This window comes from Balaenoptera musculus, chromosome 2 (assembly GCF_009873245.2).
Source record: "Balaenoptera musculus isolate JJ_BM4_2016_0621 chromosome 2, mBalMus1.pri.v3, whole genome shotgun sequence".
Classification (NCBI taxonomy): Eukaryota; Metazoa; Chordata; class Mammalia; order Artiodactyla; family Balaenopteridae; genus Balaenoptera; species Balaenoptera musculus.
Window position 1 is genome coordinate 83,696,069 of NC_045786.1, and position 27,405 is coordinate 83,723,473.

Sequence of the window (27,405 nt, forward strand, 5' to 3'; positions counted from 1 at the left end):
AGATTGGGCCCACCCAGATAATTCCCCCATCTCAAGATCTGTAATCTTAATCACATTCTGTGATATTGTGATTTATAGTAAGAAATATATATTTGGTCTAAAACCTATAAAATTTCCCAAGTGATGAGAGCATCAAAGTTGTCTTGTCAGATTGATGAAGTGAGTTTTGGAAAGCACGTACGAATGGGAGCTGGTTGCCAGGGGAGCCGACCATGTCATTAGAGGGCTGGAACTTTTAGTTCTAGCCCTCAGCCTCTGGGGAGGGGAAAAGGGCTGGTGATTGAATAGATTGCCAGTGGCCAACGATTTAATCAATCATGCCTATGTAATGAAGCCTCCATAAGAACCCAAAAGTATGGTGTTCTGAGAGCTTCCAGACTGATGAACACCTGGAGATTTAGAGAGCGTTGTACACTCAAAGTGAGCATGGAAGCTCCATGCCCTTTCCGCGCACCTTGCCCTATGCATCTCTTTGAGCTGGCTCTTCCTGAGCTATATCCTTTCATAATAAACCAGTTATCTAATAAATAAAATGTTTCTCTGAGTTATGTGAGCGGCTCTAGCAAATTAATCGGACCCAAGGAAGGGGTTGTTGAGACCTCCAATGTATAGCCTGTCGGTCAGAAGCACAAGTAACAACCTGGGCTTGGGATTGGCATCTGAAGTGGAGGGCAGTCTTGTGGAACTGAGCCCATAACATGTGGAATCGGATGTTATATCTGGATAGAAAGTGCCAGAACTGAGTTGAATTGTAGGACACCTAGTGGTGTAGGGGAAACACACCCCCCTGCACACATTGGAATCTGGTGATTAGACCACCTTTTACATTTGCAACGTTTCTTTTGCCATGTTTCTGATATTAGGACATGGATGTCTTTGGGAGTCTTTAGTCTGCCTATCATACTGTCAGCATCCATATCTGAACCCAGGTTAGTCTGACTATGTTTGGACTTTTTTCACCAGACTCCATAGTTATTTCCTAATTGCCCGGAGGCTCTGCTCATCTTGTACCCCTGTTCTTGCCACTGTGTTTGTATCAGATAATAATGCTTTGGGCCATAAGTAACAGGTACCAGATAACCAAGAGCTGCTTGAGCTGCTTAAACCAGTAAAGGTTTATTTTTCTCATATAACAATGTATCTAGGGATGATCGCTGGTCTTGTTGCAGTGATTCAAGGATTTCAAGACCATTGGCTTGATAACTTGGTTGGTCTTTCTTTCATGACTGCAGTATGACTACCACAGCTCCAGGTAGCACATCCACATTCAGGATAGGAAGACGAGGGAAAAGGGAGAGGAGGCTCCAGTTTTCTCTGCCCCTTTTGTCAGGAAAGGAGGTGTTTTCTCAGAAGCCCCCGTGAAACTTTCATTACATCTCATAAACCAGAACTGTGTCACACACCCTGACACCCTGCAGCTGCAAGGAAGCCTGAGAAAGTGGGTATTTAGCTTTTCCCGGTAGAGGTGGGCAAAGGAAAAGAGGATTGGAAACGAAGTTTGGATTAGCCAACTCATAATGCCAGAGTTTCAATTGGTCCAGGACCCTGTCTTTGCCTTCTTCTCTTGCCAATCCACAGTTAGAATTGGAATCCCGCTCCTGGGTCAGACACCTCCTGATGACTGCGCTCTGACCACCTGTCCAACACCCACACGCTCTTTGTAAGATATCCCTAAGCCCAATTAACCACTTAGAACGCCACCTGCAGCGATCTGGATGCACTTCCTGTCGCTGTCTGCTGCTGACCCTGGAAGCACCTGGCCACCTTTCAGAGGCCTAGAGGCGCCACCAGTCCCTTTGGCTATGTACAAGCAAGCTTCTGTTCTGACAGCACCTGTTTTTAAATGGGTCATTTTTTTTTTTTTTAAGTAGTGATTTTTAATTAATTTATTTATTTTTATGGCTGTGTTGGGTCTTCGTCTCTGTGCAAGTGCTTTCTCCAGTCGCGGCAAGCGGGGGCCACTCTTCATCGCGGTGCGCGGGCCTCTCACTATCGCGGCCTCTCTTGTTGCGGAGCACAGGCTCCAGACGCGCAGGCTCAGTAGTTGTGGCTCACGGGCCCAGCTGCTCCGCGGCATGTGGGATCTTCCCAGACCAGGGCTCAAACCCGTGTCCCCTGCATTGGCAGGCAGACTCTCAACCACTGCGCCACCAGGGAAGCCCTAAATGGGTCATTTTAAAGCTTTGTGTGTGTGTGTGTGTGTGTGTGTGTGTGCGCGCGCGCGCGTGCGCAACATGGTGCATGTGCATACAGAAAAAAGGGGAAATAGGCCACGTTGACCAAAGACGTTTTTATTCTATGCTAGCTTTAAATTCTATTTAGGTAGAAGGTCTTCTGAAAATATTACTATGGCAGAGATACTATTTTCTATCACAATATCCATTCTCCTCTCCTTCCCCAGTAACCAGACTATGATTTTATGTGCAGCAGCGATGCACCCAGACAAAAGACTTCTTCATTCTCAGATAAAGAAGACTTCATTTTCTCTTACAGCTAGTTGCAGCCATGTGACTAAGCTGTGGCTAATGTGATGTAAGTGGAACATTGTGTTGGGCTTCTAGGATGTTTCTTTAAAGAGAGTGGGCATGTCCTTCTTTGTCCTTTCATCCATTTTACTGCCTGGAGTGGAGATGAAATAGCTGGAGCTCTAGCTGCCATTTTGGACTATGAGGAAAAGAGATATACTTTAAGGATGGCCAAGAGCTGACACTATCCTTGGACTTCCCACCTCCAGGGAAATACATTTTTTGTTCAAGCCACTCTTCTTTAGGATTTTTGTGTTATTTTCAACTGAACCTGACCCTAAGTAACTCATCTATTTTTCATCTGCATGATGTCTAACTCTACATAGCACTTTCAGGTACATTATCTCATTTTCAACAGATGGGAAAATATCCATTTTCCTGTGCTGTTTCTAGCTGGCCCTGGTTCCATGAGAGCCAGTGAGGACCAACAGCAACCATCAGAGACCTATTTACCTACCAAAGTTGAAGACTGTGGGAAAACTGGAAACATTTGGTTCAGGAGGCAAAAAGAAGATGTTGCTTTCAGAGTTAATGACGACTCTGGGGAAAACTCTGCCTCCGTTTGTTGAAGCTAGGCTGTGACTCTCAGAGACTCAACTCTTGTTCACTACCTCACTACCCCATCTTTAAAAGGATATTGGTCTGGGGCTTCCCTCGTGGTGCAGTGGTTAAGAATCCACCTGCCAGTGCAGGGGACATGGGTTCGAGCCCTGGTCCAGGAAGATCCCACATGCCACGGAGCAACTAAGCCCGTGCACCACAACTACTGAGCCCTTATGCCGCAACTACTGAAGCCTGCGTGCCTAGAGCCCGTGCTCCACAACAAGAGAAGCCACCGCAATGAGAAGCCCATGCACTGCAACAAAGAGTAGCCCCCACTCGCTGCAACTAGAGAAAGCCCCTGTGCAGTAATGAAGACCCAAGGCAGCCAAAAATAAACTTTAAAAAAAAAGGGTATTTGGTCTCTGCCAAGAGCTTTATATGAATATTGTCTTGTGGAAAATTTTTTTCCTGAAATAGAGCTTCAGCAATGTTTTCACTCCTCACTGATGGGCTGTTGGACTCATCCTCAGTGAAAATTCTTCAGGAGTAGGTACTGCCCAGTGACTGTTCTTCAGGAGTAGGTCTGCTTTGTGATGGACATGGTATCGGTGGCTGGAGTAGGAGTCCTAGCCTCTGGTGCTACCTGCTCCACTTTGTTCCAAAGTAGCAATTGGTCCACCATCTCCCAGAGTTATTTTTGTCTTGTTCTATCTCCACCTCCCTATACTCTCTAGCACACCCTTCCTCCACCCCAAATCCCACACTGGGTTCTCTTCCAAAGCTGGGCAGGCATCTTTGCCCAGGTCCCCTTCTCCTCCACTCCTCTAAGAAATCCTAGCAGGACCTGGCTAATTCTATCATGGCCCAGCCTGAGCCAGCACTTCCTTGAAACTGCCTGTTCCACCCAAGTAGCCCAGCCAGGGCAGACTGTCCCTGAAACTGACACTTTGATTCACAACAGGCTCCCTTGGAGGGGGGCAGTGTGTCTCAAAGCAGAGGAGGCATACACAGTGGTCTAAGCAGATCCCTGCTTTCCAAGGGCAGTGATGAGAGGGGTTAATGTACTCTGATGGTTTAATGACAATAATGGTTTTTCTTATCTATTATTCATATTTTTACTCCTAGCAGTCCTGTGAGGTATTTCAGGCGAATTTTATAGATGTGATCTCCGAAGAGGAGAGGGGAGCAAAAACTGACATTTAGTGAGCACCAAGTGTGAGTAGTTAGGTTCTTGCACACACTGGCTGTTACCCTTCCCAGCAGGGAAGGGTACGTGCCTGAAGTGAGTCAGCGCTCAGTTCTACACGAGACCCACCACGGGGCTTGCACAAGCCAGTAAACCGGAGCGGCTTACTATACACTCGGAGCCTTGACTGTGTCTTCTGTAGTGTGGAGATGACAGGCCTGGGATCTAGACTTGAGCTCTCTGGTGTCCTGGGCGGCAGCGGAGTACAGTGGCTACCAGCACAGGCTCTGCAGCCAGGCGGAGCTGCTGGAGGGATCCTGGCCTCCTTGTTCAACAGCCAGGGAACCTTGCCCAAGTCACTGAACTTGCTCTGAGCCTATATTCCGCGTCGGTAAGGCGGTGATGACAATTGTGCCGGCCTCCGACATTTGTTATAATGATTGAACGTGAGTGCAGGTAAACTGTCTCTTGTTCCATCATTAGTAGCTCTTGTGAATATTATTTTCATCATTACTAGCTGAAGAGGGCGTTCTGACATCCTGGGAGAAAGGAAGCCATCAGCCTTGCCCACCCACCCACCTGGAATGGAGATCTTACTCAGTTAAGGAGCCTGCTCTGGGGCTGTTGGGGTAGTTTTTCAGCTTCCGTCTTTGGGCTGAGAGCTGCCCGGCCGGGCTGGCTGGACCTCTGAGGCTGTTCCTCACTCCCCAGTTACAGATCTGGTTTCTCTCACCCTCATAAAAGGCCCCGGCAGAGATGCCTACCAGAGCCAAGATCTCCAGGGTCCCTAGGGAAGGAGAAGCAGCCCACGGTGGCCATGGCTGCTTTCTTATCTTACCTGGTCCCACTTGGTTCCCCTCCCTCTCCTCCCCAGCCCTTCTAGGATTCATTCCTCCTGAGGGACGGGGGCTGGTCTGAGCCCCTGGAGTCTGGCCTGCACAGTGCCTGCCTGGGCGAGCGGGCTCCCTGGGCACCCCCTCCTCCAGGCATGAAGACCTCAGCCAGGATTCACATAAGCCAGGCGGGCTCCTGTTTATCCTTCCTTCTCCAGGCCCACACGAGTGTTAGGAAATGGTTTCTTTGAACAGTGTTGGCTTTCTCAGCTTCTCCTCCTTTGTGCTAATTTTTCTTTTTAGTTGCCTTGGATGGTGTAGACTCTACTCTGTAGGGGGTAAGAGTGCCAGCTTCAGGGGCAGGCAGCCCAAGTTCCAATGGCCTTTCTCTACACTGCCAGTCATGTGCTTGGTGAGGCAGGCACTGTGTGGGGCATGGTGCCAGGTGCCTTACAGGGATTAGGATGATCTCATGAGCCCTTATAACATCTCCATTAGGCGGCTGCTCCTAACAGGTGAGGGCATTCAGGCACAGAGAGGTAAAGTAACCTTCTCAAGGCAGCATAGCATGGGGTCTGTGACACCAAGGAAGGGACCCTTGTGAGAGAAGGAGAGAGGTGGGGAGGAAAGAAAATGAGGAAGGTTACTTCACAGTCCTGCCCAGAGCCTGTCTCCTCAGCCCCAGGGATGTGGAGTCCAACTGGCTTAGCCACTCTCTTCAGTTTTGCCAGGAGGAGGTGTGAGGGCAGAGAGGGGAGGTCAGTGAGCATTGATGGGAAGATTTATGAAGATGCAAAAAAAGGCCTTCCCAGGGAAAAACCATCCTAACAGTTTTGGCAGGCGGGATGTGAAAAGGTGCAGAATTTCTGTGAAGGAGCAGGAATCCAGCAAGGATGCCTTTTCAGCTGCTTACAAGTAACCATTTAATTCAGAACCTGTGTTTGGATCTCAAGGGAACTCAGGCCACCAAAGTCATAAATACACATGAGCCTAATGCAGCCTTGTGGGCACTAAGACAGTGAAGGTGGCATCCCTGATTCCCGTGGCTGCCGATTTGTTTTAATTTTTGGATTAATGTTCAGTTTCAGATGCAAGAGCCTTGGCCCACCAAGAAATGTAACCTTCAGCCGAGATTTTCTTGTCTCTTCTGATATGTGATTTCACATCCCCTCAGTGCTTCAGCAGTTTCCTCTTCTCCATTCCTAAAAGAACCTGCATTTCCCTTTCTCAGCTCCCTTCCTGGCTTCCTGTGTGCTAAGCCTCTTGCAGTTGTCATCATGTCTTCAGAATGCATTTGATAGGTACAGGAAGTTGCACCAGACGGGAGATGGAACCAGCAATCAATAAAAAAAGAACTATGTTTCTAAGAAAAATGCATCACGTCTTCCCACAGGAGTTGTGTACCATATGTCCTAATATCCGTGGAACAATGGGTCTAATTTTTAGCTCTTCTGCTTGGCTTTCCCGGCCATCTCAACAAAAAAGAAAATGGACCTTTTAACCTGCTGCCCAGCTTGCAGATGATTTACACTAAAGATTGCCTTTCCCTTTAACCCTTTCCTCAGATATCACAAAATAAAATCTCTCCTTTCTCTCCCTCCAGCTTTATTTCTCCTGGCTACTAGTTTAGTATATTTATGGTGCATGAGTCATCAAGCTGCCGCCTGATTGGATAAAAACCAAGCACCCCTGAGACCATCAGTCAATTACAGCTATTCTCAGCTTCATTCACTGATTTATTAGCTTGCACACACAGAGAGAAATTCATTCAGCAAAGTTCATTCATAAAAATTTCAACACTCTGCGTATCATCCTGCACATCTCAGCCTTCTGTTGCGGATAGGCTCCTGAAAGAAGCTCTGAGGGGAGTCGGGGAGTGAGGGAAGCTCGGAGCCAGGGTGGGCAGGCTGGGAGGGGACCTGAGGAACACGGAGGGATCACAAGTCCCTGAAATAATGCGGAGCAGCGCCTGTCACTAGCACTCCTGGCTTGTGGCCCAGAAGGGATGCATGACAAGATCTTCCTGGAGAGGGCAGCCATCAGAAGAAACGAACCCAGGCACAAGGGCCTTTGGCCCACATATACATTTTCTTTTCTCCTTTTATTAAAAATGAGCAATCACTGGAACAAGTAAAGGGTTAATGAGCCAGACATTGCCCCGCCCTGTGAGAACCGGAGGGAGCAGGTTTGAAAGTTCCTGTGTGCAGAAGGGGAGGCTGGGGGGTAGGGGGCGTTAAATATTTCTGCAAGGCTCCCGCACCGCCAGCGATGCGGCGGGACCGGCTGGCCGGGCGCGCGGCCCCGTTCCCTGCCTAAGAGTTGGCCGTGAGCGGTTGCCGCCGCCGCCGCGAGGCTGGGTCCAGGCTTTCCCAGCAAGGAATCCAAGGCGAGAACAGCGGGTGCCGCCGCTGGGCCGGGGAGGGACCGAAATCAGCTGGGAAGGCGTTTTGCCCTGGGCTGTTACCCTCGAGGACCCGGAGCCGAGGCGGGCGAGGGCGAGAACGGAGTTGGAGAGGTGGCTGCCGCCAAGTTGCACGGGGCGTTGAGGCGTTTGCTTTCCGCACTGTTTATGTAGCAGACGACGAGGCGATTTATGCAACAGTATCCTGCTTCAGCACTGCCAAGGCTATGCGAGAACGCGGTCCGGACAGCCTGGCAGGACTCGTGCTGTATGTAGGACTCTTCAGGCACCCCGGGATGCTGCACAGGGCCAAGTATAGCCGCTTTCGGAACGAGTCCATCACGTCCTTGGACGAAGGCAGCCCCGGAGGCTCGGCGGGGAACAAGGGCTCGCCGCAACCTCCCTACCCCGCCCTGGCACCTCACCTGCCGCCTGAAGATGCCACCTTGGCGTCCCAGGAGAGCCCCACCCCACTGTGCACCTTGATCCCTCGCATGGCCAGCGTAAAGCTGGCCAACCCAGCCACCTTGCTGAGTCTGAAAAACTTTTGCTTGGGTACCAAAGAGGTACCTCGACTCAAGCTCCAGGAAAGCCAAGACCCGGCTCCCAGCAGCCCTGCTTCCCCTGAAACCAGTCTGAATAGGGCCGTGCCAGCACCTCCGCCTCAGCGGGACGCCCTGGGGCACAGGGCGACCTCTTTAACTCCTGATGCCTGCCCCCTTCCCGGCCCTGGGGAGCCAACCCCCGGGAGCAGGCAGGACAAGCACTTTCTGCAGCACCTGTTGGGGATGGGCATGAACTACTATGTGAGGGTAAGTCCATTTTCCTCTCTGCACTCCTTCTACAAGGGGCACCTTCTCTGCTTTCTGAAAGGGGCTGCCCATCACCTGGCCGGGTTCTAGGTTTGGATAAGACATTGTGTAGCTGGAGGGAGGGGAGGAGGGAGGCTGAGCTTATAGGTTTCCCTACAGATATCTGGCCTGTATTGGAGTCACACAACTTTTGGCTCAGGGGCATGAACTGGTGCTAACTCATAGGTAGTTGCCAGGGGTAGGGGCAACTTCTCATAGAGACAGCTGAGATGTCCCCACTGGACTGATCATTCTGGCCAAGAAGACTCAAGAATTTCAAATCTAGTTAGTGATTGAGACCCCATAAATTTTACTGGCCATTGTGTTTCAGTAGAGATTTTTGTGCTAGAGGAATACATGGTGTGTAAGGGACTTGTATTATTTCTGAAAATCTAATTCAGCATTTAACAAACACTTCTCAGAACATGGCTGAGCTTCTAGCCTTATGCTAGGAGCTAGTCTTAGGTCTTCGGTGCACATTTTTTGTCCTTATTGCCTACGCTGTGCCCACTGGTCCTTGCCCATGAGCTATGTGCAAAATCAAGGTCTTTACTGGCCTTGCATCTGCCCTTTTCCATTCCAGATCTGGGTAAAAGGAGAATAGAAGATTTGACCTCTGCCCTTCTAGAGCTCACGTTTCAATCGGGGAGACCAACAAATGCATGTGAAATAATAAGAGGACAATATTTAGCAATAGATATCTGGTGTGAGAATGCTGAGGGAATTCAGAAAAAGGGAAAGGTTGTTGTGGTCTGGGATTCATTCATATGGGAAACCTTCAGGAGAAGGTGCACCTTGGAAGAGCTATCAGATTTTTATTGGCAGAAAGGGGGATACTCCTGGCAGGGCAAGAATATGAGCAAAGTCCAAATGGCAGGTATCACTGTGGTGGCTGCAGGGGAGCATGACACTGGGCTTAGCTGGAGAAGAGAGGGGATGCTGGAGGGTAGTGGGTGATAGAGAGTATGGCTGGCACATAGTTGATGCTCAAACAAATTTGAGTCGAATAAAGACAAATACAGATCTCGGGTAGCTTGGGGAGGAGGGAGCAGCTGACCAAAGCTCTTAATGCCGTATAGGGAGTTTGTAAACACTCTGATTCATAAACAGAAACCATCATAGGTTTGTAGGCCAACTATAACTTGATGAAAGTGGTTTCAAAAAGATCAGTCTGTGAATTTATTTTAGATGGACTGAAGCAGGGAAAAATTAGAGATTTGGAGGCCGATAAGAAAGATACTGTGGGAGTTTAGGCACCAGGGGATGGGAACGTGGATTAATGTGAAGATGAGAGAAAGGAGATGAATGTAAGAGCCTCTGTGAGAAGCCTCAACAGTCTTGGGTGACTGAGCAGATCACTTCAGATCATAATACACATAACAGAATGGTGAACATTTATTAAGCAGTGGGTAGATTTCTGAGTGTGTTATTGCTATTTATAGAGGTTGTGGATGATTATTGATAAAGGAGTTGTGAGGAACGAAAAATAACTTCAAATGTAAGCCTCTGAATGGGATTGGTGATGTCAGTGATAGAAACAGAATGAGTAGGGAAGGGGGTCATGCTAAGTTTGCTTTCGACATGTTATGTTTAAAGTGATGATATCTAAGTGGTACTAATTTGTGGGTAGCAGTCGTATAAGACCAGCACTCAGGTGAGAAGTCTGATCTGAAAGTAGACATTTGAGAGAGAGCCCAATAACTGTATCACACACAGGCAGTTAAGATCTCAAAGAAGGCCAAATAATGAACACTGGAAGGGTTACAGTGAGAGCAGGCTAGGGCAGCCTAGGTGAATTGATAACAAAAATCTCCAAGGAAGATAAATTTATGGGACACTGAGCTCTTGCCCTCCCTCACAGTGACACAGCTCAAAATGGAAATAGTTACATGTATCTACTAAAAGTTCGTGGGCAGTTCTCATTGGTCAAGCTTAGGCATCTGCCAGGCTCTAATGGAAAAATGTCACTCTCCAAACCCATACTTGGCACCTGCCTTCCCATCACCTAGACATCCTCTACCGTGTGCCTTGCCTTTCCTTCCCTCTTGTACTTCCTTCCACCTCCCCACACCCACACACCTGTACAATTTTAAATGTGAAAGAGTTGCTGTGTGACCTCCATTTTCCTTAGGGAGTGTCGCCACTGGCATTTTAGATGTTTAACGAGGATGCTGACTGCCTTTTCCTGGCAATGATGACTGACCCCAGGAAAAGTGCTGACCCCATGATCCACGTGAATCATACTATGTTGCCAATAGACAGTGACGTGACACCAGTTAACACCTCTTTTAGGAAGTCAAAATACATGGAAAAGCCTACTTTATTAATTTTTATAAAACCCTACTTTGAAAGATGGAAGGAACTCAGAAGTTATCAAGTTCAGTGCCTCTGTGAGGAAACTGAAGGCCAGAGAAGTGATTTTTTTTTAAGGCCACATAGGTGAGTCAAAAGGAGAGTTAGCACTAGAACCCAATTGGCCCGTGTGCCAGTCTTTGCTCTTTTCACCACAGGTTTTCATCCTGGTTGAGATCCTTCTCAGAATTCTTTTAGGTGTGATGTGAACCAATTTTAAAAGACGAAATGCCAACCTATTAATTTACAGTGAAAAATATTGTGCCAAGTAAACCAAAATTGTGATCCCATCTGTAGGAAAATGCACATAGAAAGATTTAAATCAAAGGTTTCTTGGTGATGATGGAAGCAGAGCAGAGAAGCGAGAGAGACATTCTTTTTTTAAAAAATTTATTTTATAAAGGTAACACTTGTTTATAACATTATATGTTTCATGTGTACAACATTATATTTCTACTTCTGTATACCCTACAGTGTGCTCACCACCAAAAGTTTAGTTTCCGTCCATCACCATACAGTTGACCCCTTTACCCATTTCGCCGCCTGCCCCCCCCCCCGTCTGATAACCTGTACTCTGTTCTCTGTATCTACATGTGTTGCTTTGTTTATTTTTGTTTGTTTGTTATATTCCACATATGAATGAAATCATATGGTATTTGCCTTCTCTGTCTGACTTATTTCACTTAGCATAATACTCTTAAAGTCCATCCACATTGTTGCAAATGGCAAGATTTCATTCTTTTTTATGGCTAATATTCCAGTGTGTGTGTGTGTGTGTGTGTGTGTATGTATATATATATATATATATGTGCCACATCTTCTTTATCCACTCATCCGTTGATGGGCAGTGAGGTTGCTTCCATACCTTGGCTAATATAAACAATGCTGTGATGAACATCGCGGTGCATATATCTTTTTGAGTTAGTGTTTTGAATTCTTTGGATAAATACCCAGGAGTGACGTTTCTAGATCGTATAGTAGTTCTATTTTAAAATTTTTTAGGAACTTCCATACCGTTCTCCACAGTGGCTGTACCAATTTACATTCCCACCAACATTGTTTGAGGGTTCCCTTTTCTCCACACCCTCTCCAGCATTTACTGTTGGTAGATTTTTTGATGATGGCCGTTCTGACAGGTGTGAGGTGATAGAGATATTCTTGATGGCTCTATAGGGGCAACTCTTTTAGGCAAAAGGCAGCCACATATTCTACTCTCTTATCCACATCATGTGACTGCTCCTCTCTTTGCCCAAATTTATTTTATTCATTCTCTCATCTATTGAAAAAATATGTACTGTGAACCAGTTATGTGACAGGAACTGTTCCAGGCCTTGGGCATACATCAGTGAATTAAGAGACCAGGTCTAAGCCCTCATGGAACTTACATTCCAGTGAGGGAAGTTGAGCCATGATTGAATAAACAAGTAAATATAATATGTCACATGTAATAAGTGCTAGGGAGCAATAAAGCAGGGGAAGTAAGAAAGGCAGTTATTGGGTAGAGATGGAGGATACTGTATTCTTCCTGGGTAAAAATGGCATAGTTAGAGCTACTTTTAAGTTTGTCTTGCATCTTTTATCTTCACATTAGGGACTTAATTTGCCATCTACTCTAAGTTAAGAGTTGACTTTGGATTAAATATCCTTTTAAAAAGGACTCTTCTTTTGGTCTTACGATGTAGAATCAATTTTACAGCTGAGAATACTTGATGAATCCTGAGCGCCTATTTTTGAGTAACTTTCTTTTAAGCTCAGAACTTGAACCCCCTGAAGGTCTCTCAAGGAAGGTGGGCTAGCAAACCATTCTTTGAGAGATACCAAGTTAGAAATGGACAGCCAGACTGGGTCTGGGCAAAGTAGTGAGGTGTGTGAAGTCTGTTAAATGTGGCCAAATGGTGACATTTGTTCCCACCATAAGATTAAGTTTCATTTCTTTATGAGGTCTTCCCAAGTCACTTCATCTAGCAACAAACATTCATGTGGAGGTCTCCCAGGTGCCCAACGTGGTCTGTGCATGGTGAGCGTGGAAAATATACAACATGACCAGTGCTCGCGTGTCTAAAATGAGAGGACTGGTCTGTATGGCCTTTAAGGTGCCCCCATCACCAGCATTTTTCTTCTTCTTCCAGTTTTATTGAGATATAATTGACATACAGCACTGTATAAGTTTAAGGTGTACAGTGTCATTATCTGACTTACATACATCATGAAATGATCACCACAGTAAGTTTAGTGACCATCCATCACCTCACATAGATACAAAATAAAAGAAAAAGAAAGAAATACTTTTTCCTTGTGATGAGAAGTCGTAGGATTTACTCTCTTAACCACTTTCATACATAATGTACCATCACCAGCATTTAAAGGCACTAAGGCTCCTTTCTCCACATGGGAGGTATTTAAATGTTAGTTTCCTTTCCCACATCCAGTCCATAGATTGCCTACAGATTAATTCAAAGACTAAATAAAGTAGAGGCAAAGAAACTAACCTGGATAGAACTGCCACAGGTAAGCACGGTAGTTCTCACAATAACCCTCTGAGGAAGGCTGTTTTCTCCAGGTGAGGGCACAAAGACCCCAAGAGTTTGTCGTCTACCCTACACTTTACACCTTACGTAAGTAGCAGGCTGAGAATTCAAATCCAGGTTTGTCTCACTCCAGTGCTTGTCTTCTTCCCACCCTCTCCCCTTACCTCTGAGCAAGTCAGGCAGTCCTGCAGGTTCGTAAATAGAGTAGCACAGATGAAGGACCACGCTGGGCAGGAGAGCTTTATTATAGGACCAACCCATAGAATTTGTCCACTTGCATTCATTTGCATGATTTCAGTCTCCTCACTTCAGCCTCACCCAGCCCAACCGTTTCCCCAGACGGTATTAGTGTCCTAGGGCTGTTGTAACAAGTATCACAAACTGAGTGACTTATAACCAGAGGCATTTATTCTCTCTCAGTTCTGGAGGCTAGAAGTCTGAAATCAAGCTATCGGGAGGACCGTGATCTCCCTGAAGGCTCTCAGAGAGGATCCTTCATTGCCTCTTCTAGCTTCTGGGGGCTGCTAGCAATCCTTGGCATTCCTTGGCTTATAGATGCATGGCTTCAGTCTCCGCCTTCATCTTCACATGGCTTTCTCTCCTGTGTGTCCAAGGACACCAGTCATTAGATTAGGGCTCACACTACTCCATTATGACTTCATCTTAACTTGATTATATCTGCAAAGGCTCAACTTTCAAATAAGCCCACATTCATAGGTTCTGGGGGTTAAGACTTCACCTTATCCTTTCGAGCAATGCAATTCAACCCTTAACAGTCCCCAAGAACATTTACTGCAATGTGTTTGTCCACAGAGACTTTCTTGGGTATTGGGCTCATCAGCTTTGTGTGCAAATATGATCTTTTTTACTTCCTTTGTAAATCTCACGGTATAGTCTCACCATCCTCAAGCTGTAGACTAGTATTGTCTACTGTCTATTGTCTACACTAGATGTGGTCGATGGTACTACAGTGTTCTGTCTGCCCCAAGTGTCTTTTCTGCAAGAGAACACTGGTCTAGGAATTATGAGATCTGGGTTAAAGTAATGGCTCTGACACTAGCCAGCTGTGTGACCTGGGGTGAGTCATTTCACCTCCTCATTTTCTCATATTTAAAACAAGAGTTTGAATAGAATGCTGCCTAAGATCCTGAGACCCCAGGTCTCCTTTCCCACTGGTCTGAAATCTCCTTCTATTAAGATCTCTTTTCTGAAGGAAATAACTTTTCACATCTTTGTCTTAATAGAGAAGAGATGGAATGTCCTTAGCACCCTCTTACTAACACTGAGCTGGCTTCACCAGTAAAGCAGAAACATTGCACTGGCATGGGTGCAGGTGGTCAAAATTTTAAGAGAGATGGTGAGATAGGAGTCACATGGAACAGCATCCAAGTGTGGGATTCCAGGGAGGAGCGGAGGACGGACAGGTCCAGGGGGAAGGCCAGGGTGAATGATGGTGGCCGGCACTCTGGGACCATGGCCTAGCTCACATGGTCTAGCTGGCCGGGTCCTGCTGGGGCTTGGTGTCCAATCTGAGGTCTGTAGGAGCAGCAGGAGTTAACCCTTCTCTGTTCTCTCTGGACAAAAGTGATAAGAGAAAAAGGCCCTGCCACACACATAGACAGTCTGGTAACTCTAACCTTGAAAGAGGAAGATTTCTAACCCTGGGAAACCCTTGAAGAGACTGTCCCATGGTTTATGCAAAACAAAGGCAGACCTTGGTGGTGTGGATCAGGTGCCCACAGCTAATGGAGGTGCTTTCTGCCTCTGCTAATTTCCCTTTTTTCAAAGTTATTGGTGGTTAAAAGAGACGTAATACGGGTGGGAGGAAATAATTCCAGCTAAAACTGACAATTTGGCATGGAGGGTATTATATTTCCTTCCTGTTTCTTTCTTGAAGTAGATGAAGAAGTAGATTCTTCTAGAACTTAGGAAAATCCTGGTAGATTTGACCTGTGGTTGCTATTCTCTTTAAACTCTCACACATCCCTTGATCTGACCAGTCCTTGACCACCCCTGACCACTAGAACATTAATTGGAATACAGAGTTTCAGAGATCACCAGGTCCAAAACCTTCATTTTGCAGTTGAGGACAGAGGCTCAGAGATGTGAAGTGACTTGCCCCAAGCCACACAGCAACTTAGTGGTGGAGCCCAGACAAGAGCTCCCAGTTCTGTCTACAACACTCTTTTTTTTTGTATTGAAGTATATTTGATTTATAATGTCGTGTTAGTTTCAGGTGTACAGCACAGTGATTCAGTTATACATACACATATATATGTGTGTGTGTGTGTATATATATATATACATATATATATATGTATAACTGATATATATATTCTTTTTCAAATTCTTTTCCCTTATAGGTTATTACAAAATATTGAGTATAGTTCTCTGTGCTATACAGTAAGTCCTTGTTGGTTATCTCTTTTATATATTGCAGTGTGTATGTCCAACACTCTATTTTCTGCCCCTATCTTGCTTCACCTTCCCTCACTCCCCAGAGTAAATGCGCTATGTCAAACATGTCTACTTGATTGAAATGTTGAGTGTATGTGTTTTTTTAAACACCAGAATAAAAACTTTTTTCTAATAGGAAAACTATTTTTATAAAGCAGTGAGAAGGAAAAAGAGAACAAGGAAGAGTGGCAAGGAGGCCAAAGTGCAGTGGCTTTGCCAGTTTTACCCTTTTGTTTATGGAGGTCCCTGTGGGTGGCAACGTGTCCACGTTGGACCAGGACTTGTACAACATGCATGGACTGGCCCCGTTTCATTCATCTTCTGAAACCCTTTGGGGTCATTTCCCTAATGTGGCTTTTCCTCTCACTTCCATTTTCATATTACTTTAAAGCCAATACCATGTCATCACATGGGTTGGATTGAACCAACCCTGTTTCCCAATGTGACAGTCCCATCACAAGGAGAGTGATCTAAATGACACACACAGCTCACAGGGCAAGGCCATTTCACAGTTTCTTCCCCAGAGCAGGAGTATGAGGTAGCTGGGGTCTCTTACCCTCTCCTAAGAGATACAAGCTTTGGATCTCAGGGAGGTCTGGTCAGATTTGCAATGAAGTATTAAGATCATGGTGACCAAAAGATGCAGGGCTCAATGCTGCATGCAAATAGCTGCTACATGAAAAGATTGCATCTGAAACAGGAGAGTTTTGTGAAGGGGTATTTGGAAAAGTCAAGAGGTCTCAAGGAGCTGGATTTTTGAAAACATTTGTTGGGAGCATCATATGAAAATTTATTGCTAGCATAGCAATGATGATAAAGAAGTATAAATTTGCAACCATTAGCTCGGGTGTACAAGGGATGTCATTAAAATATATATGTATTTAAAATCACATGAAATCCAACACCAAGCCCTCTCTTGTTTGTTTGACAATACTTTCAATTTTGATCACTATTTGTCCCCCAATCTCAGGATCACATAATGAATCAAGGGGCTTATTTTGCACCCCTAAATTGGGGAAAGGTCTCTGAGCTTCAGTTCGTTGTTTATCGATGGTCCCCTAAAGGCAGGAGCACCCCTGCATCTAGACCTCCCCTTGTCCACTAGGATCTTTACTCATTCTGGGAGCCCCTTCTGAGAATCCAGCCTCTCTAGCTCCCCCTCCAGCCGTTCCCCTCCAGAGGCCTTGTACTTCCCTGGAGCCTGGCCAGGATGCAGGTTAGGGGTCTGTAATGCTTAGAGGCCCACTAATATCAACCACCCATCGCCTTCCCATTTATGCCCCTGAAGAAGAGGGATGACAGATGGCGAAAGCAAGTTCATGGGAAATCCAGAAGCAACCAGCAACCAAAAGGGTGTGATTGTGGGAGGACACAGCACAAGGGCAGGGAGGAGAGGGCAGACATTTAAGGCTAAGGAAGGATGGAATGAAGTTGAAGGAGCTGCTCCCATTTGTCAGGGTTAGACACTGGCAGCCAAGGATTCTGAAGGAAAATGAGGCCGAAGGCAGTTCTTGGGAGGAATTGGAAATCTTGTTGCCCGTGGGAGGTTCATGGGATTGAGAGAGGGAGGGAGAGAGGGAAAAGAATGCAGAGTACAGGCAGTGCCTACCCAGAAAAGAATCTGGAACACAGAGGTCATAAACCAACAGTTTAGCGATATATATTTTGTTTGGCCAAATTAGAAAAAAAAAAATTTCTCTGGATTAGTGCCAACATTTAAAAACGAAGACATTCCACATAAAACTCTGGATTTCTGGCTTCTTAGAAGAGCTGGCAGCACCAGGCTGGCCACATTGTCAACAGATGACCAGAGCTGGGGCCTGAGCCACGGTCCCACCCCGTTTCACTCACTTACATCACCTGTCTGCCCCCCCGAAGGTGGCTGAGTTTGCATACCCACCTGTAACGTTATCTTTCACTTTCCAATTCAGAATACCTGGGAGAGAAGCTGAGAATGGCTTCCTCGTGGGCAAAATAGCAGGGCTTCTTTCTTTTATGCAGGGCATGGGACAGAGTACTGGGAATGGGTGAGACCCAGGAGACCGGGATCTGACTTTCTCAACTCAGAGATCCTCTTCCCATCCTAACAAAGCTGCAGAGTTTTCAAGAGTGGTGGAGCTCCAGGACTAGTACAGGCTGTCCCTATTTTGTGAAGATGTGTCAGGCAAAGTTGGTTTGTATATCAGTTCTTTGTTACAAAGAATTTTCCCAGAGAGAGAACGTTAAAGGTTGATAAAGTTTTCTCATCTGGCTAGGGAGAGGATTAGATGAAGGTGTATACGTACAAAGCTTAGCGCAGAGCTTGTCACGTGGTAAGTCCCAGGTGGAGGGAGGAGAATGAACTTTCAGAGGTCTAGGTGTGCCTCTGGGCAAAAGAAATCTGAAATAGACTAACTTTGATTTTGGCGTTTTACCATCTCCCTTTGGCATCTTTTCTCCCAGCCAGCAGTGCCACCACCCCCATGGAACTTTCATCCCTAAGCCTTTCCTATGGTGCTCACCAGGGCAGGCCTGCCCTCTTCTCTAAAGTTGCCTAGTATTCCTTTACTAGTCAGCATTCCTCTTCCCTCAGTGCAGCAGAGGGAAAAGCATTTGCTTTTGGAAAATATTTATAACTTCATCTCATCTTCATTGTAGTATTTCCCAAAGTTTGCCAGGAGCCAACTAGATCAGTCAAAAATACTTGCTAAAAGTGCAGCTTCTCTGCCCCCCTGTCCCCATTCTGAACTTGCTGGATCTGAATCTCTGAGGCTGGGGCCCTGAAACCTGCATGTTAAACAAGCTTCCTATGCACAGATTTTCTGATGCACAGAAAATTTGGGAACCTCTGCTGAGTCCAGTTAGTACGGTAGTTCTCAGCCAGGGATGATTTTGCCACTCAGGGGACATTTGGCAACACCTGGAGACATTTTTAGTGGTCATAACGGGGGAGAGGGAGGAGGCGCTACTGGTCTTTAGAGACTAGAGGCCAGGGATGGGGGCTAAACGCACTACAGTGCACGGGAGATCCCCCCCAACGCAGAATTCTCAGGCCCGACCTGTCAACAGCACTGAGGCTGAGAAACCCTGAGTCAGAGGGATGAAGCACGTAAACCTGGGCTGTGCATTAGGAGGTAATTGTGACTAAAAGAATCAACACCTGCTTCAGCATTGAACTTGTAAAAATCTAACCTAACGTAGTTCTGATTTCCTCAGGCTTTCTCCTTTACCCTCTCTTAAATCCACAGAGTCTCTAAAATTACAGTTCACTCTCTTACCTCCACCCAAGCAATACTCCTCTGGCTTCCATATCAGGATCTCAGATGGTGGGAATGAGAGTGGGAGCGGGGGGGGGGCCTACGTTGTTATGACTCAGCTGTACATCAGGTATGTCCACATTGGCAGCAGATTCGACCTTAACTCAGGTGTGCTCTGGGCTAAATGGCATTTATAGGCTAAGTTGGTATCCTAACCAGGGTATCCTACCATTACTTGTACCTTCATTTCTATAGGGAAATGCCTTCAGGGTTTTAACAGCTAACTTACAAGTAGATTTTAAGAACCGAGCCTGTCTTGGATTGGAAACTTCCTCTAGTTAGAGGGAAGGAAGTGCCAGAAAGCAAGCAACTTGAGCAAAAAGTCTGTATGCTGTAAGTGTAACCCCAGAAATTAGATTTTTCCCCTCAGTGTCATCAGAGAATAATTTATATGAATCATTCACTGGGATATGGTGAATGTATAATTCATTTTTTTTTTTACCTAGTGCCAACTCCAGGTCCTTGAAAGACATTGTCCCTCCCTGTCCTCTGTTCTCAGTGTGGCTCTTTTTTTTTTTTTAACATCTTTATTGGCGTATAATTGCTTTATAATGGTGTGTTGGTTTCTGCTTTATAACAAAGTGAATCAGCTATACATACACATACATCCTCATATCTCCTCCCTCTTGCATCTCCCTCCCACCCTCCTTATCCCACCCCACTAGGTGGACACAAAGCACCGAGCTGATCTCCCTGTGCTACAGCAGGGCTCTTTTAACCCTGGACTCAGGATTCAGACTGATTCATTGACTACAAAGTTCTGTTTCATAGTGAGTTAAGTGATCCAAGGTCACAGGGCTCATGAGCGGTCAAGCAAGGGCTACAATTCAGGTCTCCCGACTCCCAAGTCAGGGCTCTTTTCACTACCTTTTGTGAATAAGATGTAACCTTGCATGAGGAGGTTACAGTATGAAAGAAGAGCAAAGGTGTCCACACAAGTTCCTGTAATATAAGGCAGGGCATAATAGATGACACCAAAGTGACACGAGTAAAATGTGTGGGAGTGCAGGGAGGAAAGGGGACTCCTTTGAGGTGATCATAGAAGGTTTCATGAAGGACGAGGCATCGTAACTGAGTCTTGAGAAATGGGTGGAGTTTCCATAGGCAGAGATGGAGGAAGAGCGTTATAGGCAAAGAACATGACAGGGGTGAAGGCATGGAGGCAGGAAAGTGGAGGATGTGTTTGGAGGATAGAGAGTACTTGGATCCGGTTAGACAGTGCGTTAGGTATATGCTGGAGATCAGAGCATGGGCTGGTGCTATAACAAATTTGTATAGTATCTGAAAAGTTGGGTTTTCCAACAGGAAACCATTGAAAGTCTTTTGAATGGGGGAATGACAAACTCGGAGGTAGGTTTTAGAAAGATTATATGGGCTGCAGTGCTCAGAGAGGACCCAAAAGGAGGGAGGCTGAAAAAAGGAAGCCCAGGTGAGAAGCGGGCTGGGAACAAAGGCAGTGCCAATAGAAACAAGAAAAGATGTGAGACCCACTTGGTGAGGAAGGGCGGAGGCCGGAAGGGTTTGGGTGTCAGGGGTGAATTCCATTTCACATGTGCTGCTTTCAAGGTGACCTCAAAGCATCCAGGTGGAAATCTCCAGAAGAAAATAGAACGGTTAGGACTGAGGAGAAATTATTTTTGTTGCTGTTGGCATCAAGGCCCAGGGAATGGACAAGGCTACCAAAGGGAGAGTGTAGAGCAGGGGGTAGAAGAGGGTTTTGGGGATGTCACATTGAAGTATTCTGTGGAGGGGGAGGAAGAACAGGCCTTGGTGACAGAACTAGCAGCATGCAGAGCAGGATGGAGAGAGGACAGGGTCATCTAGGGAGAAGGAGGAGAGAGTTTCGGGGAGAGAGAGGTTGAATGAAGGAGTGTCAAGCCCATGGAGGATTCAAGGAAGATGAGAACTGAGAAAGAGCCATGGTCTGTCCTTTCATCTTCTTACTCCCCCTCTCCACTAAGGTATTCAGATTCAACTGTTGCAAACCAAGCACAGCGTTGGATGCCCCACCCTCCCACTCTCTCCCCTTGCCGTCTCAGTGAGTGGCATCTCCCACTTGTCCAAGTCAGAACTACTCACTCTGTCATACTCCACACAGCCTGCAATGATCAAGTCCGGTCAACTCCACCTTTAGGACGCTTCTCATGCACATCCATTTTTCTCCACCTCCACTGCAGTTTCTAAGGTGGAGACTACAGTAGGCAGCATTTTCAGACTCAATGATCAGCCTCTGACGGAACCGTTTTATGAGACACACTTTGCGAAACTCTACTGTTGTAGCTTTCAGTTGAAACTAGGAGATGAATAATCATAATATAAGGTGGGAAATGATATACACCTACAGAAAATAGTCAGATACATCAGTGTACTGAACTCTTAGAGGCAGAGACAACTTCTAGCTGGGTGGTCAGGGAAGGCTCCCAGGGGAGATGGCATTTGAGATGGTCCCTAAGGTTGGATAGAAGTCTAACCACAGGGACTATTTTTTATTTTCTGAATTTCTGAGGCAAGCTTAAACATCCTGATGTACCTCAGCATCAGTTTTTAAAAATTAATTAATTTATTTATTTATTATTTTTGGCTGTGTTGGGTCTTTGTTTCTGTGCAAGGGCTTTCTCTAGTTGTGGCGAGCGGGGGCCACTCTTCATCGCGGTGTGCGGGCCTCTCACTGTCGCGGCCTCTCTTGTTGCGGAGCACAGGCTCCAGACGCGCAGGCTCAGTAGTTGTGGCTCACGGACCCAGTTGCTTCGCGGCATGTGGGATCTTCCCAGACCAGGGCTCGAACCCGTGTCCCCTGCATTGGCAGGCAGACTCTCAACCACTGTGCCACCAGGGAAGCCCCACAGGGACTATTTTTAAAAAGGTTACTCCAGATGAGGGGATGTAGATAAGGAAATATAGGTTATATATAAGAAAGAGTACTGATTTCAGGTTGGCTAGAGTAGAGGCTGCTTGGGAAAAACCAGTAGATAGTAAACTGAGATTTGAGCCAGATTATTATTATTTGAGCAGGCCTTAAATATCAGGCTAAGGAGTTTAGAGGTTGAAGCAGAGGCATGAGGGAGGATTCATTTGTGCTAGAGAAGGGAGTGACTGGAGGTGGGGAAGCCCTTTCAAAGTTTATTACAGCAATAATCAAGGTGAGAAGTGTCTATATTAGGGTCTTGATAGAGGGAGTGAAATAAAGAAACACTGGTAGAGACATTGTGGAAGAAAAATTTGAAGAGGGCAGAGAAGGAGGGCAGATTCCAATCCAACCTGCCTGAGGTTTTGAGGTAAAAGGCTTGGGGTGGGATGGGAGGACATGCCGGTAAAAGACACGGAGGATGACAGGAGGAGAAGCAGAGTTGAGAGGGAAGATAACAGGTTCAGTTGCCGACACGTGAAGCTTGAAGTTGCTGAGAGTTATCTAGACGAGAGGGAGGTGTCCTGCAGGTGGGCAGAGTTGGGGAGAGCATCAAGCCTGGTGTGCGCTATGTGAGTCAAGCCAAGCAATTGGGCATCCTTATCTGACAATTGTCCCAGTCAGGCAGAGAGAGTTTAGGTGATTTTTGAGAGTGGTAAAGAATGGAGGGTTTCTTAATGTTATATAGTAGAAGGCCCCTTCTCTGATGAAATGTTTCATGTATACTTTTGACTCAAGTTAAAATTATATACAACCTAGTGGCAAGACAGGAATAAAGACACAGACCTACTAGAGAATGGACTTGAGGATATGGGGAGGGGGAAGGGTAAGATGTGACAAAGTGAGAGAGTGGCATGGACATATATACACTACCAAACGTAAAATAGATAGCTAGTGGGAAGCAGCCGCATAGCACAGGGAGATCAGCTTGGTGCTTTGTGACCACCTAGAGGGGTGGGATAGGGAGGATGGGAGGGAGGGAGACGCAAGAGGGAAGAGATACGGGAACATATGTATATGTATAACTGATTCACTTTGTTATAAAGCAGAAACGAGCACACCATTGTAAAGCAATTATACTCCAATAAAGATGTTAAAAAAATTATATAAATGTGCTTTTGTGTTGTAGAGTCAAGGCCTTTTCTCTCAGTTTTATACATACAACGATTAATATCCCTTTTCATTGTTCTTGCATAAATTCTACTCATAGAAGTTATATAGTTCCTCATCTACATTCCTCCTTTCAGTTTTTTTAAAGTGAGGTGAGTTCTCAGAGACATCTTCAGATCAGTCTGAGTGCAGAATCAGTTTTATTTAAAAAATCTTTTAGAGTTGTCTTATCCACATCTAATTTAACATTATTATTATCTTTTTAAAATTAATTAATTTATTTTTATTTTGGCTGTGTTGGGTCTTTGTTGCTGCGTGCGGGCTTTCTCTAGTTGTGGTGAGCAGGGGCTACCCTTTGTTGCAGTGCGCGGGCTTCTCATTGCGGTGGCTTCTCTTGTTGTGGAGCACGGGCTCTAGGCGCGCGGGCTTCAGTAGTTGTAGCACATGGGCTTAGTTGCTCCGCGGCATGTGGGATCTTCCCGGAACAGGGCTCAAACCCACGTCGCCTGCATTGGCAGGTGGATTCTTAACTACTGTGCCACCGGGGAAGCCCAACGTTATTTTTAAAAGCATCTTGTCTTCATAAAGTCTTTCTAAAGCTTTTGACTTAATTTTCAGATAAATTATAACCTTTAAAAATCATATTTTATCATTTTGTTTAATATCAACTTAGATGATGTGATTTCAATAGCAATTACAACTTCCATATGCAGGTATGGCACAAATACAACGGGGTTCTTGGTCAGTCCACAATTCAAATGGTGGCAGCAGAGGATGTGGACATTCCACCTGCTGGCTGCAGCAAGTTAGTTAAGTGGCAACCAGTTAGCAGAGTTTTATTGTAGTATTGTGTGTTAACAGTACAGCAACTTGGTTTGTTGATATGTCTCACATTGCATTTCCAATTTTTGTCATCACATAGAAACGCTTTGTTGCATGGTTGTAATCAGTGAGCATGTTGTCCATTCTACTTTTTTTCCTACTAAACTTGACAACAACATCTTGCCCTTGGAGAGCAAACAGCATTTAATGAATTCTGTTGTACTTAGTCTCCAAACGGTTTCTGTTCAGGGAAAAAGATGTACAGAGAGTGTCCGAAGGCAAACTAGGAAATAAAAACCACAGCTAGGAATACAGCAGATATCCTGACTACCCATGCAGAATCCCATTCAAGACCCTGTTTTTAAGAGATGGAACTGAATCAGCAACTGTAAGGGTATCTCTGGGGATGGAAGTTTAAATTTAGAAACTCATCTATGGCCCTAAGCCTTTCCCTTTATAAAGAAAACGAGAAAACACTTGGGGTTTGAGTTCCCCTCACTGTTATCAACATTTTTACCAGCTTGAGACTAAGAAGGCCCTCTTTTTTTTTCTCTTAATAACATTCTGCATCTTATAGGGTGCCCTTTGCATCTCCATGTAATTTTGTAAACATTAAACAAATAGAATAGGTTTGTTACAAGGGCAGATGTAATTTATTCTCAGTAGCTTTTGTTTGTCACTTGGAAAAAAATACGTTATCTTTCTCAGGTGCAACAACATTAAGTATTAGAAATATGCTCTACCAAAAACCAATTTGGCTTTACATAGCTATTTGTCATACTCAACAAAATGGATATATTTTAACTCTTCTTTGCCTGGTGCTCGTAGGGATGCAAAGGCTTCCTGGATTATGGTAAATGAGGTTGTTCTCTCATCTGTATTTTTTAAAAATGGAAAAGTCAGGACTATAATAAGGAAAAAAGAGCTATGAGGACTAACTTTTCTGAGTTCTTTTTGTTTAATCTAATCTTGTTCTTTATTGTATTTTGTGCAATGTCAAAGGTAAAGCATACTCATTTTGGGAAAAATTCAATGCAGAAGGTTAAAGGTGAACACCCCTTCTGTAGGGTATTTGCCACTCTTAAGTTTGTTTTGTATTCTCTCAGACTTTTCCCCTAAGCATTGCATATTTATGTATACACACAGACATACTGTGTCCACACATACTTGTTGACACAGATGAAGATTATACCGGGCACCCTGTTCTGCGTCATGCTTTTTTTTTGTCTCTGACTGGTAGATCGGGGCTCCCTCCTGTGTCAGTACGTGCTCATCCTCAGTGGCAATGTAGTGTCCCAGAGGAGGGGCCATGCTTCTGGTCACTCCTCTATTGAGAGACAATTCCTGGCCCTGAGAGGGAGACCTCTCCTTTCCTGCCCTGTTCGGCTTGCTGTCTTCTGTCCCTCAGCTGCTCTCCTCAGCTGCATAGCTACTTGCCCAAGCCCGGTTCCCCGGGAGGTGTTCCCTTGGGAGACCCAAGGGGATCCTGGTCCTCAGCATAAGGACATGCTCTTCCATTTATTCTGTAGCTGGGGATGCTGAGATCCATCAAGACAGACCATTTCCCCAAGGAAAGTGAGAGAGACTTAACTAAGATTAGCCACCTTGCAACAACTCACCCCGGTGTGTGGGAGCATGTCTGTCAATGTGAGCGTGTGTGTTGTTTTGGAAAGCAAAACCTGTGGTTTTTGTCTGATGTATTTCTATTAGAGAATAACATCAGAATTAAATAAATTCAGGTGTGCTTTTTTTTTTTTAATTTTTATTAATTTATTTATTTTTGCTTGTGCTGGGTCTTCGTTTCTGTGCGAGGGCTTTCTCTAGTTGCGGCAAGCGGGGGCCACTCTTCATCGCGGTGCGCGGGCCTCTCACCATCGCGGCCTCTCTTGTTGCGGAGCACAGGCTCCAGACGCGCAGGCTCAGTAGTTGTGGCTCACGGGCCCAGCTGCTCCGCGGCATGTGGGATCCTCCCAGACCAGGGCTCGAACCCGTGTCCCCTGCATTGGCAGGCAGACTCTCAACCACTGCGCCACCAGGGAAGCCCTCAGGTGTGCCTTTTTTGGCTGGCAATTGGTTCATTCTAGTATACAGACTAACTTATTTAGGGCTAGAAAGGATGGTCTCATTTTAGGCTCTTGGCTTCTCTTTCATCATTCAGCTCCAACTTAGCTTCTAGAAGTCAAAACTGGTCCTATGTGATTACCTTTGAACTGATGAGAGAAGGTGTGGACTTGGGGGCGATATCCCTGGGCAGGCAGGATCCTCTCCCTCCTGGCCACTGACCCGAGTGGCTTTGCTGGGGACTGCCGCGAGGCCTGGCACTTCAGCCAGGAACAGAACCTGTGGGGTGAGATGGAGGAGAACCCTGGACCAGAGGCTCAAGTATTTTTATGCTGGTTTTCTTTTGGTTTTCTGAAAGGGTGTTAAAGATGCTATTCAGGCTAAATGAAGAGATACTTGGAAAAAGTTTTTGATTTGAAAATAAAATGCCTTGGAAGTACTGAAAGTTTGAAATAAATGCTTAAAACTTTCAGAGTAGCTCTAACTGTACATCCACCCCTATCTCCAACTCCCCATGATGCACATCACAGATAGACAGTTCATGCAAGCTCACACATGCCTGGCTGCATAACGCTGGACTCTCCGGACCTGTCTGAGTTATTTCAAGTATCTCTTCTCAATCCCTTCACATACAGAGATGAGTTTAAAAAATATGTCAACCCATCTGGAGTAGCTCTAAGCTGTTCACTCAAAAACAAAGAAACCCTTCTTCAACACCAGATCTTAAATTCTTTATCTTTTCTGACAAACAGTAATAGGTTGCAAAGTTCTGTGAAAATAAAAGGCTAAGACTTCAAGTGCCGCATCACTGTGCCTGGTCCAGTGATAGGAATGCTTTGTGGAGGGAATATTCAGAATGTCCTGCACAGAGAGAGGGCAAAAAAGAGGGGAGAGGGCCATGCAGCAAACCCCAACGTGACACAAGTGAAAGAGATTCTGGCCTGGGGTGTGTGGTGAATTTGCAAATCTCCCTTCAGAAAATGTAAGAATCGGATTTGCTAACTAGGCTATCAGCTATGAAGAGAAGGAGGAAGAGGAGGAGGAGAGGAAAGGGAGAGGAGAAGGAAGCGGAAGGATGAGGTGGGACGTGAACATTGCTGTGGGAGGCCCCTGGGTCTGGGCAAGCAGTGAGTATTGATTCTGGAGGCCTCCAGGAAGAGTAATGTGCATACTCACGGGTGATATATTTATTTCTGATTTATACCCTGCTGACTTCCAGAAAGGTTTTGAGGTGGCTCACCTGCTAGTGAGCTAATGCTTCCTACGCACACTGAGCAACCCTGAAAAATGAGAGGGCAGAAACTCTGTGAGTCATCACCCAACTGTCTAAGTGAGCTAAGAGTGGGGCTGTTTTTCTGAATGAGGTGCCCACAGACGCTGTCAGCACCACTGGTAGGAATCCTGATAAGTCAAGGCTCATTTAGTTGGCATCACCAGGAAATCATTGAACTTTTCAGATAACTGAAGTTTCTCCCTTTAGAAGTCAGTCTTCTAGAACTTAAAATATTTTATATGGAGACCTCTGTCTAATAAAG

At 45.7% G+C, this 27,405-nt stretch overlaps 1 protein-coding gene across 2 annotated transcripts in view; it reads left to right on the forward strand.

Annotated features, from left to right (window-relative positions):
• The first annotated feature begins 7,715 nt into the window (after positions 1–7,715).
• SHC4 (SHC adaptor protein 4) overlaps positions 7,716–27,405 on the forward strand; it is a 130,018-nt gene continuing 110,328 nt past the window's right edge. For both annotated transcript variants that reach the window (XM_036843630.1, XM_036843631.1), the window contains exon 1: positions 7,716–8,300. In XM_036843630.1, the coding sequence (XP_036699525.1) occupies positions 7,716–8,300 (585 nt within the window). The remainder of the gene's footprint in view (positions 8,301–27,405) is intronic.